At 36.1% G+C, this 13,461-nt stretch overlaps 1 protein-coding gene across 2 annotated transcripts in view; it reads right to left on the minus strand.

The window, feature by feature from the left end:
• PURG (purine rich element binding protein G) overlaps positions 1–13,461 on the minus strand; it is a 37,086-nt gene that overhangs the window by 14,060 nt on the left and 9,565 nt on the right. Inside the window, exon 3 of one of the 2 annotated variants that reach the window (XM_063668611.1) lies at positions 12,993–13,063. The exons of the other annotated variant lie outside the window; for it this stretch is intronic. Coding sequence (XP_063524681.1) covers positions 13,058–13,063 — 6 coding nt within the window. The 3' untranslated portion in view covers positions 12,993–13,057. Of the gene's footprint in view, positions 1–12,992; positions 13,064–13,461 lie in introns of those variants that run through there. 2 annotated transcript variants of the gene reach the window in all.

Here is a 13,461-nt window from a genome sequence, read left to right on the forward strand (position 1 = left end):
TTTACCGCTTTAAATTTCTATGTTATTATTAATATAAAAGGCTTCGATAAGCAGTGGGCTTGTTAAAACCCTGGTATTTTTATTAGGCAGCTAAGTGATTACAGCAAATCATTTCACCTGCTGGGCTTTGGTTTTCTTCATCTGTCAAGTGGGGATAGTGACACTGAACTAATCTAAATCAGGAATTTCATCAGGGTAAAATGAGGTATAATATAAAAAAACTTGGAAAATGATTTTAACCTATATGTAAATTATTATAATTTAAAATTACATATTCTTTTTATATTTAATTGAATTAGAAAATATTTCATAATTAATGACCAGTTACGGAAAACTTTCAGGACAAATTTTTTGTACTCATGATTAACTGAATTTATCTATTAATTGTCTTCATTGCAATGTCTCTACAGTGAAAATTATTACAACTGTGTATTTACTAACACAGAGGTGTTAGTAAATCTCATTTGGTTGGCTAACACATTGGTGAGATAGTCATCATAGCTGAGAACACTGATGGATTTTTGTCAATCCAAACATATGAGGAGAAAAAGAATTTGTGAATATACTGTATATGCAATGAGAGTGAAATAAAATTAGTGAGGATGAATACAAAAGCCTGGGGCAGGAAGGGCTAACATGTGACATGTATATAACTACTCCTTGCTTTCCTCATCTGACTGCCCCATCAACATACAGAAATCATCGCAGTCTTTTACCATGGGCCTGAATGGAGCTTCACAATCATCTCCAACCTAGGACTCAGGTAGTCGTTACCACTTGAACACAATGGCACATGAAATGAAACAGAATAGTTATTTTCACCGTAGGACATCAAGGCAGATTTGGAATGAGGAAGACAGAATTATTGTTTAAAATAGTATCATTGTATTTCTCTAAATCTGCATCAATGAAATATATTTTGAGCACTATGACAGTATGTAGATAGTTAATCATATTCAAAGGATAAATTGATAAGGGAAAAATAATGCATAGCATTTTATACTAGATAGCTTCAAATACACTTGCATATATACCAACAAACTGTCTAGCACATGGCAGATAATCAAATAAATATCTGTTGAATGAACAAAATGATACTGTAATTAGGCTCCAAAAGCTGCTTTGAATCAAATACCTTTGGACATGGCACACTTAAAGCTAATGGCAGTGAAATATTTGTCTTTCCTAAGTTATTGTATCCCTAGACCCTAGCACAGAACCTGGCAAAAAGTAGCTACTCAATGTCCATTGAATGAGTAGAGGAACAGCATCACTTATCCATTAAGCAAGGGAAAGAATATTTCTGAAATAAAATTTAGGGTGTGCAGGCAACAAATCATCCTTTAATTGTGAGTCATCTTTGAAATAAAGATGACATAGCATTTTTTGTTAGGTTTTAAAACTATCGCTTTCGTTAACAATTGTCACCATTTAGATTTGTCTGTTAAGTACCGTGATTCTGAAGCAACAAGATTTCAAAGACAAAACAGGAACAGGAATGCTGGTGATTAAGTGAAAAGAGATGATTTAAGTAATCAGCCCAGTGCAAGGTGGAGAGGGGAATACAAAAGAGGAGGAAACAGTCTCTGCTTTTAAACTTAAATTCAAGTTAAGGAGTTAGGATTTTTCAAATGGGAAACTTAAGTTTAAAATATACTCCAACAAGTTTTAGGTTGTGTGTCTAAAAAAATCTCTTGGAACTGGAAGAATTGCCTATTTAAAACTTTTGTGTACAGGGCCAAAAGATAAGTCTTATTGATTATATATATAATATATCATGATCAACTAGTTTTTGTGTTAGTTCCAAGATAATTTATATGTAAAATGGCAGGGTGAAAAAGGGAACTGGGCAAATTAGGCAGAGAAGCAGCATACTGCAACACTGTAAAGTGGCCATAACTAAATATGAATCATGCCAAGAAGGAAAGGATGGTCAATAAATGTCAGATGAGAGATGAAACCAAGGGGAGTGGGAGGAAAATGAGAAAAGCCCAAAGAAGAAAGTAGAAACTAACTTTAAGAGAAGTTTCACTGACTTCAGGGATACAGAAATTGAAGGGGTTCTTAGAGATCATCACTCTGATCCAATTCCCTCAATTTATGGATAAGCAAGCTGGGATCCACAGAGGTTAAATGACTTGCCCCAGGCCCAGCTAGAAGGCATAGATCCAAGGCTTCTGAAAGACAGTGCATCATCTCTATATCACACTACTGCACACCATGAGGTCAGCAGCAAGACTGCAAGGATTTTTTAAAACAATTTTCTGAATGATTGAAATAGTGCAAATAATACACAACTAATTTTTGGAGTTTATTAATTAAGCATAGATATACTGAGTAATTTAGCATTCACATACACTTTATAGTTATTTTGTGACAAATTTGCTAAGTAATCATTTAGAATTGAGTTATTAAGAATCTAATTTAAGAATCAAGTTGTGTTTACCTAAGATTGATTAATTTTTTAATATAAATATATAACATTTGCATCAAATAAAATGTAGATTTTATTTAATATGCTTCAAGTCAGATGCAAATCACCTTAATAGAGGGCACTGCTTGAATTAGAGCTTGGTATGTCATTAAATATAATAGTGGGTCTTTGAAAAAGTGAGTCAAACAATAAATGGTGATCAACAAACCAAATCACATAGTTACCTAGTGACCCAAAAACTTGCTTAAAGAGGAGTACGGTTTAATAACGCTTGAAGAACAACAATGCAAACTAACTTTAGTCATTATAAATCTTACAGGCATTCTTTATTCTAAGTTTAATATAATAATTGATATATTAGGTAAATACATATGAAATAAAGGCTCAGAACTTTGGGAATTTTCAGGCTGGAATTCATTGTACTATATAAAGGTTCCTGGCCGGGCGCGGCGGCTCACGCCTGTAATCCCGGCACTTTGGGAGCCCGAGGCAGGAGGATTACCTGAGGCAGGAGTTCGAGACCAGCCTGGCCAACATGGTGAAACCCCCGTCTCTACTAAAAACACAAAATTAGTCAGGCATGGTGACGGGCGCCTGTAATCCCGGTTATTCAGGAGGCTGAAGCAGAAGAATCACTTGAACCCAGGAGGCGGAGGTTGTAGTGAGCCGAGATCGCGCCACTGCACTCCAGCCTGGGCAACAAGAGCGAAACTCTGTCTCAAAAAAAAAAAGGTTCCTACTGGCAAAATATTAGTGTCCAGCTTAGGTTAGAAGCTGAAAATTTAGGGGAGGTTAAGTTCTGGCATCACGTGCTCTGAGGAATGCATAGCATTAAATAAACTTCTGTGATTTCGGGGTGGTATGGTGATCAACGAGGAAAGATCTTAAAGAGTGAGGGGAGCGCTGAAAACAAAAAAAGGTAATTGCCTGGAACATTACTGAATCAGCTGCAACACATCTCCTTCACTAAATCTTTTCAACTCAAGGAGTATTTTTTCCCCCAGAAAATATTTCTAATTTTATAATGGAAATCAAAGAAAAAATGAGATTCAATAATACCAATATGTTGCAGCAGATCATTAAAAAAATCCGAATTATTCCGGATTAAGGAATTATTTAAAATGGTTCAATACAAATAGCATTTGTCTGAAAAACTCATAAGGTAGCATTGATATAAATTGTTAAATTCATGAAACGAAGACTTAGTTATCATTATCCAAGAGTCACGATCAATCAGTTTTTGTGCTAGCTCTGAAATAATTTAGGCCAAGAAAAGACAGATTTTTTTTCCCTATGGGAAGATCATAAGCAGCATACTCATAATTATAGCATTTTTGGTTATTTAGATGTATATTGCTTAAAGACTTTAAGCTTTTATTGATTTCTTAAAAAAATTTTAATAACAGAGGAAGAGAAATGTTTCAAAAGAAAAACTTTTACAGAATAAGAGTTTAAAAAATTTATTTCTCGGGTTCAGTATTTTCTTACTGCCAAAGATTTTGAAAATAACATTTGAAACAGTTCATTTGCAGAAAAATACATTTTTATTTTTTATCTATTTCCTCCCAAATTGTGTTTCTATTAAAGCTGTTTAAAGGTAAACTGTTTTATACTGAATAAGCAAAGATTATGAAATCATTTAGTAAACATTAATTTGTCAAATTCCAGAAAAACTTCCAATCTACTACTTACGTTATAAAGTGTTATGGTAAAACAGTCTTAGAATGTAGACAGGAAAAAGCCAAGGAAATTCTAGGATTTAAGCCTAATTGCCCTGGTAACTCTAACCTTAAACCTTCAGCAAACAAATAAAATAACAAACCAGCCAGGAAGCATAAAGTGAGATCCATAGGTCTCAAGAGGAATAAAGGCTTACCTCCCCCTGTAAATCAGTGGAAAAGCTTCCAGGATAAAATACCTTCACTCAAAGATTATAAGCATATCTTATCTTAATACAAGCATAACTGCTTTGTGTAAATCTTTTTGCATGTGAGAATTCTAACAATACAGGAGATAAGGTTTATACTTGGAGAGCTAAATAGCAATAACTGTAAACCCATTATGGATGGGAGAAAGGTTAAGAAAATATATTGCTTATTTAAAGAAAAGGTTGAGAAGAAAGTGTAATGGTAGTTGCCAGGCTTGCGGGGGAAAGGAAGATGGGGAGTTATTCAATGGATATGGCTTTTCAGTTTTGCAGGACAAAAAAGTTCTGCAGATTGGTTGCATGACAAGGTGAATATACTTAATGCTACTGAACACAACATTACTGAACATTTAGAAATGCTTAAGATGGTAAATTTTATGCTATGCATTTTTTTAACCACAATTGAAAACAAACAAACAAACAAACAAACACACCACCACCAGAAGTGAGGCATTCAAACATTGACTAGATTGACTAAGGCAATTTTTTTCTACTCCTGATAAATGATAGGTTTATACTGTATATATATTAAAAAAAAAAAGAGGTTGAGAAATGTCATTTGAGACTTAAAGGGTCAACTTTTGAGACTGAAAGACCAGTCGCTTGGCTCTAAAGACTCTGAATGTCTGGTTGTGAAATTCAGGGAGTATGAAACCAGTGGACTGATGTAAGTAAGACCAGACAGACAGAACTTGAGTTTAGGAGGCGGGTGAGAAACTGGCATTTCCAGTAATCACTGCCCAGAAAGCTGGCCAATATGATAGCATACAAAATCTTAAACACCTGGATTTATGCATTTAGCCTCTCTGTGTTTAAAGTGAGCCCTGGCCGGGTGCAGTGCCTCATGCCCGTAATCCCAGCACTTTGGAAGGCTGAGATGGGAGAAATGCTTGAGCGCAGGACTTTAACACCAGCTGGGTCAACATAAACAGATGCTGTCATTACAAAAAATAAAAAAAATTAGCCAGGCATGGTGGCATGCACCTATGGTCCCAGCTACTTGGGAGGCTGAGGTGGGAGGACTGCTTGTGCCTGCCAAGTCAAGGCTGCAGTGAGCTGTGATTGGGCCACTGCACTCCAGCTTGGGTGACAGAACAAGACCCTGTCTCAAAAACAAACAAACAAACAAACAAACAATGACAAAAACACACAAACAACGACAAAAACAAACAAACAAACCAAGGCTGGGCACAGTGGCTCACACCTGTAATTCCAGCACTTTGGGAGGCCGAGGCGGGCAGGTCAGCTGAGGCTAGGAGTTTGAGACCAGCCTGGCCAACATGGTGAAACTCTGTCTCTATCAAAAATGCAAAAATTAGCCAGGCATGGTGGCACATGCCTGTAGTCCCATCTACTCAGGAGGCTGAGGCATGAGCATCATTTGAACCTGGGAGGTGGAGGTTGCAGTGAGCTGAGATCGCACCACTGCACCCCAGCCTGGGCAACAGGGTGAGACTCTGTCTCAAAAATAAATAAATAAATAAATAGATAGATAAATAAATAAATAAAATAAAGTGAGCCCCGGATACTACTTATTAATATTGTAACCAAAAAATCATCATTCCATGGTGTCATGACTGACAGTATTGAAAACTTAAGCAATTTGTGCTGGAAAAATGATACGGAAGAAAGAATGCAAGTCTAACAAAAAACAAAAAAAAAAAAAGAAAGAAAGAAAGAAAGAAAAAAAGAAAGAACGCAAGTCCACAGTCTAAGTCAATGACAAAGAGTGGCTTCCAGACCACTTGTATGAGAATGAGTAAGACGATGAAAAATGCCAATTTCTGAACCCCTCTCTTGAACCAATCAATCAGAATCTCTGAGGATGGGGACCAAACCTGTATTTTTATTTAATACACCTGCACACTTATGTTTGAGAATCACTGGACTAAATTTTAAAGGATGCAACTGCTGTCATTTTAATGGGGGTTAGAACTCATTAGAAGCAAATGTAGAGTTTAATACTTAAGAGTATCTTTGATGACATCATCATGGCCATCATGCTAGTTTCTCAGAGGCATAGTGGAGATGCTCTGCTCTTTTAAAGGAGAGATGATCAAAAGAAAAAAAAAAGGAAAGAGATTTCAAACAATCTCTTTCACATATTAGAAGAGACACATTCCAGGTGAGTCATATGGTAGTTTGTGCTGCAACTGCCAGCTATCTGGCTAAGCTAGAAATTTTAGAGCTACAATAAGAACTTTTATGTCTCTAAAGCAGGAATGACAAATAGCAAATATTTGGCATGAATGCTGATTTTTCCCTCTCCCTGTAGATACGAACACAGCACTTTAGGGCAGCCAATCAATTGTAGATACAAGCGAGATGAAACCAATTTGCCACTACTTCTCCAGGGACAAGAAAAAGGTGAATAAGATTGGGATCTCTTTAAAAATTTTTTACATATATATGTAAAAAATTGTATATCTATGCATGTGCAATATATGTATGTTTAATATATATTACACATACTCTCTATAAGAGAGATTATATATCTATATCCATATCTATCTATTATATATAAAGTGTACGTAATATTTATCTGGAGGAATAAAATTTGCTTAGCCAAATATTTAGAAATGTGCAATATAGTTTATAGATGTTTGTGTGATAACATTTAAATCACTCAGATCTCTCCATAAAAGCTACTACTTGCCCACTTGAAATCTGGAAATGTTACAGTATCACAAGAAAGCACAGATGATTAGAAGAAGTGACAAGAAAAAAGTGGACACCACCAGGGAGAATCGAGTTTCATACGAATTCACTAGGTCCTGAATTTAGATATGATTGCATTTGTAGCAATAATGAACTTACTTGGAAACCTGTTGTCTAAAACAAAAAATTTAAGATGAAATTAGCAAACGATGTTGCTTCTTTCCACCTTAATTAGCAGTGCAAGAAAAAATGGAGAAAGATATTATAGATGTTTCGACTTTTAAAAATAATTTAATGTGAATTTTTATAAAGAAAAAATTTGATAATATCCAATAATTTGGTTTTCCGATTTACCCTACTGCCTCTTGTGTTGTTCTAAATAAATCTATAGCAGGCACTTTTGAAATAGCACTATAAATACTAAATTTATTCCTTTGTATTTTTGAAAAAAGATTGAAAGTGAAAAGTTTCTTTGAAAATTATAAAAGGTAGACTTAATCTTGCAGAATAAATTTCATAAATACTATTTAACCAGTCATTTAATTAATAAAGTTCATGTAAATTTAAAATCTAATTCTTACATTGTTTTGCAATAACAAAGGATGGGAAGAAGGATTTCTTTTCTTTATATGTTTTCACAATAATAGTAGAAAATTTGAAATCACACTTCTTTATCCAAACCAGTAAATTAACAGAAGGCCTGAAGGCAAAAGTTCCAATGATTATTTCCAATAAATTCTGAATCCTTCAGAGTGGAGAAGAATCTTTGAGCCATAACGATTCACCTTTTCTGATTTATTAATTCCCTTTATGCATCCCACATTCAGCGCGTGCCTAGTCTCTACCTTAAATAATTCCAGGAGCAGAGAAGTCACACAATCCTTAAAGTTTGCCCTAATGTTGAGCTGAAGCCTACTATAAATTTATTCTGCCTGAAGCCTACTCAAAGGATAATTCTAACACTTAATTTTTTTAAATCTAAAATTTATCTTGTAGCCATAATACAGATGAATAGAGAAATTTTTAAAAAGTTACATTGCCTATAATGATCCATTTGAGTTTGTGACTATCTGTTATGTCAGCAGTTAGTTAATCATTTTCACAATTAGGAACTCATTCAGTGTTCTGGAGTGCTAATCATTCAAAGGTAGTAGCTGTTAAGAGAAGTCAATGAACTTGCAGAACCCAAATGTCTATGTATGAATTAATTTAATACTTCAATACAATGTAATCCACTAGAATGACAGCATTAAGGTTTATATATAATTATAGATATTATATAGATTTAGACATAAAATATGGTTTTATTATTGGGAGGCTGAGGTGGATGGATCACGAGGTCAGGAGATCAAGACCTGGCTAACATGGTGAAAACCCGTCTCTACTAAAGAATAGAAAAAATTAGGTGTGGTGGTGGGTGCCTGTAGTCCCAGCTACTCGGGAGGCTGAGGCAGGAGAATGGCATGAACCCAGGAGGCGGAGCTTGCAGTGAGCCGAGATCGCGCCACTGCACTCCAGCCTGGGCGACAGAGCAATACTCTGTCTCAAAAAAAAAAAAAAAAAAAATATATATATATATATATATGGTTTTATTAATTTTGATCAACATATTAATTATAGTACAGAATATCTACAAGGTTGTCAAGCATAGAATAAATTATTTAAAAATATGTTAGTTATAGAAAATGGGCTCAATGAGTATTCAGGTGAAACACCTCTAATTTTTTTTTTTTTTTTTTTTAGAGGGAGTCTTGCTCTGTTGTCCAGGCTGGAGTCCAGTGGCTCAATCTTGGCTCACTGCAATCTCCACCTCCCGCGTTTAAGTGATTCTCCTGCCTTAGCCTCCCAAGTAGCTGGGATTACAGGAGGCTGCCAACATGCCTGGCTAATTTTTGTATTTTAGTAGAGACGAGGTTTCACTATGTAGGTCAAGCTGATCTTGAACTCCTGACCTCAAATGATCTTCCTGCCTCCGCCTCCCAAAGTGTTGGGATTACAGGCGTGAGCCACCATGCCCAGCCAATATCTCTAATTTTTTTTTTTTTTTTTTTTTTTTGTGAGATGGAGTCTCACTCTGTCATCCCCATGCCTGGCTAATTTTTGTATTATTAGTAGAAACGGTTTTGCCATGTTGGGCAGGCCGGTCTCGAACTCCTGACCTCAGGTGATCCGCCCCCCTTGGCCTCCCAAAGTGCTGGGAGTACAGGCGTGAACCACCACATCCGGCCCAATATCTCTAATTTTAAAGCAATGAGTTTAATTGTTAATCTAAAGAAAAGTACTGTAGGCTGGGGGTGGTGGCTCATGCCTATAATCCCACCATTTTGGGAGGCCAAGGGGGGTGGATCACCTGAGGTCAGGAGTTCGAGACCAGCCTGCCCAACATGGCAAAACCGTTTCTACTAATAATACAAAAATTAGCTGGGCGTGGTGGCACGCGCCTGTAATTCCAGCTACTCGGGAGGCTGAGGCCGGAGAATCGCTTGAACCCGGGAGGCAGAGTTTGCAGACAAAAAAAGGTACTGTAAACACACTACAGTATATAGTTCCTCCATTCTATATGTACAGAGAGGATACAGGAAGATGGTAAAAATGTGATATGCTTTTAGAAGAAATTAGTATATTTCTCACCATTTACATATCTTAAGAGGTAATCAGCAATTTAAGCTCTAGCCTTTAAATTCTGTTTACTTAGCGTATTCTAGTAATTATGAACAATTTGAGCTACATGATGTACGTCACAAAATGGAAAACTAAGGGACTAAATTAATTCCAAGGTCTTTCAAGTCCTAATATTTAATAGTCATTAAACTTGTATTAATAATTCTTAGGTAGAGAAATTGTTCACTTTTCTTTACCAAGATTTATATACCATAATTACATAATAAATTAAAAATATGCATCAGTCTCCATATATTTAAAAGCTAAGCTTTTCACATGAGGCTTCATAACTGTTAATTCCTATCAGATTTCTCTCAAGATAGCTGTTGAAAAATGAGAGGGAATCAGAAAGGTTATTCAAAAGGGAAGAAAATAATTTTTTACAAAACTCCGGTCAACTTATTAAAAAAGTTGCTTGTTTCAAGATTTGTAAGCTTGTCAAGGCAGAAGGAGTAGCTCTCAGAGTCTTCTTTCTACCCAGATACCCTAGTTGTTTTGACTGAGTTTTTCCATCACTATCTTTTGTAGCTAAGGTAAAAATCTCCTTAGCTGACAGCGGTGTGGTTCTTAAAGTGTGGTCCCCCTAGATCACAGCATCCACTCTCCTTGGGACTGTTAGAAATGTATATTCTTGGTCTTCTCCCCACCTCACAAGTCCTACTGAACAGAAACTCTGAGCTGGGGCCAGCAATCTGTGGTTTAACAAACCATCGAGATGATTTGTATTCACATTGAAGTTTGAAAATTAGTGCCCTATAGTAATGGGGAAAAATATCTATCTGTAAATGGAGCAATTATCTGTTTATTGTACTGGAATTAAGAGAAAGAGGAGGAAATTTGGTAATTAAATATGAAAATGAGTGGAATGATATAGCGAGGAGTATGGCAGGAAAAGTTGTGAGACATCAATAAGATGGCAGGAAAAGTTGTAAGAAATCAATAAAACTTCCAAAAATATTGATAAGATTTATTTTGAAACTAAGATAACATAACCAGTTGTTTTTGGTTCATGAAAATGAAATTGTAGACCCATGGTGAATAGTAATTTGTCTCCTCTCTGCCCTTAGGGATGAACCTGTGAAGCTCTTCTACATTCTTATGATCTGATCCCTTTAAAAAGTTGTGACATTTATTGGAAATAGTTGATCAAGATTAGAGGTTTTATCTGTAAACTAAAGATTAAATAACTTGTATTTATTAGCAACAACTTTAACCAATGGAATCCTCACATAAGCCAAGTGTCTCTTTGGTGAGACTACTCCCACATATAGGGGGATGGTTTTGGATAAAATAATTCCCAGTAAGCTGAGGCAGATGTATAGTGGTGGCTGGGGGTAGACTGTGCTTTATTAGAGTTGGAAGGATCAGCTTCATAGGAAGTCTGAAAGGCAGTTTTGCCTAACTGAATGGGCACAATCTTTGGCTTTGGTGTAAATTTGGGTTCAAGTACATTAGTTCTGATATTCTGAACCAGTTTATAAACCTCTGGAAAGTCATACGAAAATGGGGATGATAATAGGGTTGTTATAAGGATTAGGAATAGTAGCTATAAGGGGCCCAGCTATGTCTAGTATACAGTGGGTGGTCAATAAGTAATAGTTATTACTACTAATAAATCTTAATTGACTCTTCCTTTTCTTACTACCTTCTCTTTTAAAACGGTCATGGTGAAACTTCTCTAGGGACCAAATTCATTTCTTTCTTTCTTTTTTTTTTTTTTTTTTTGAGATGGCGTCTCACTCCATTGCCCAGGCAGGAGTGCAGTGGTGCCATCTCAGCTCACTGCAACCTCCACCTCCTGGGTTCAAGCGATTCTCCTGCCTCAGCCTTCTGACTAGCTGGGATTACAGGAGCGTGCCAGCATGCCTGGCTAATTTTGGTATTTTTAGTAGAGACGGAGTTTCACCATGTTGGTCAGGCTGGTCTTGAACTCCTGAACTTAAGTGATCCGCCTGCCTTGGCCTCCCAAAGTGCTGGGATTACAGGCATGAGCCACCACGCCCAACCTAAATTCATTTCTGAAATTACCTGTCAATCATGCTAGTCAAAAATATTTTCTGAAGATGCACTGTGTGTTGAAAAGTTGGAGCAATTGACCTTTCAGTTCATGTCATCCCAAGTCAAATCTGTTTTCTATTCATCCTAAACTGTTATATAGAAATCTGGCAAGAGTGTGGAGAACAGTTCAGTGAAGTAGTAGCCCTTCTTTAATCTTAGAGTCTATAGATCTAGCTCACAGGGCAATTTCTAGATTTTCAAAGAGCAGCTCTGGTCTCTATTGTGTTTCAATTGTCTTCTGAACAAATAAATAGGATGGAGTGGGTCCATGTGATAGTGAAAGAAATTAATGCCCTTACCCACTTCCAGTAGGGTACAGTGTACAGGAGGGAAGAAGGAAAGAGGATTATAATGAATGTAATTTTAGAATTCTATTTTTACAACTAATTATAACATGAGATACCCTTTTTGGAGCATTTACTAAGCAGCAAAAGATTTTGTTCTATTGACATTCTAGACTGACAAATCATTGGAATAAACCACATTGCTAGTTTGAAGAACCTAGAAGTAAATTAGCAAATGATAAGGAATGTTGTGAATTTGGGTGTCTGTATATATCTTTATTCTTACTCCTACATCATTTTCTATGGTTCTATTGTTTCATTTTGCTCGGTAGTTTTGGCACATAGGTGAGTTCTTTTGGTAAAGTTGCTTAGAATATCTGATGGGAAGCTGAGGAAAGTTTCTACAAAATGGCAAGGGTAAAGAACTGCCAAACTAAACTATTCTCTCAAATCCCACTTAGATTTCAAACACCACTGAAAAAGAAGCAATCAAGGATTTAAAATGTATCTGCTATTTTGAGAAGAGGGAGGAGAAAAGAGAGAAAACATTTTCTAACAACAGCCAATTCATTCTATAGAATTTGTTGAAAACAGACCAACCAAACTGCTATTTTGAACCACCACCAGGGCAAAGATTAGTTATCATATGGAATGTTTCCGTAATGGAATTTATGTGCACAGAAACTTGAAATTAGCAAAATACACATGCATATGCACTTGAAAATACACTTAAGTTACCCTTAAATGGAGTCTTTGATAAACAAATAGGCACCAAAAGAAGGGTCTAGGGAGAAACATGTCACTCTTTTATAAACCTCTTCACTGGCAGTGGCGGGGCACTGCATAGCTGAGGAATGGGGTGCTTAAATACATGCTTCTCTGCACTCCAGCCTGGGCGACAGAGCGAGACTCCATCTCAAAAAAAAAATAGTAATAATAAATAAATAAATAAATAAATAAGTAAATAAATGCTTCTAAGACAAAAACCTTGTGTGCTGCTTCTTCTCTTTTCCAATCACCATCCTTTGACATTTCTTAAGGCTAAAAAAAAAAACCCCAAACCATTAGATGTTTAATCTTTGCATACCCTAGTAGTTACAGGTCCTCTAAAACAGAACCATACTGTTCACAGGTCAGTATCCTTTCTGATGGTCTTTGTCAGACATCATTATTTCTAGCACAGGATATTTGACAGGATCAACAAAAAGGAATCGAAGACAGTAGGGACCACTACCATGACAGCTGCAGTATTATTTGGCAATGTGATCTATGGTTATTTTAGGAACAATGGCATTTCAGGAAGTGATATTAATCTGTAAAATTCCTTTGCCATGCAGAATATAAAAAATGATTACAGAATATGCAGAAACAAGCAATGCTCCTTCCAAATAATAAGATATTTGATATGATAAGGAGATGGGAGATAATCAATATTTAAA

Source organism: Pongo pygmaeus, chromosome 7 (genome assembly GCF_028885625.2).
Source record: "Pongo pygmaeus isolate AG05252 chromosome 7, NHGRI_mPonPyg2-v2.0_pri, whole genome shotgun sequence".
Lineage (NCBI taxonomy): Eukaryota > Metazoa > Chordata > Mammalia > Primates > Hominidae > Pongo > Pongo pygmaeus.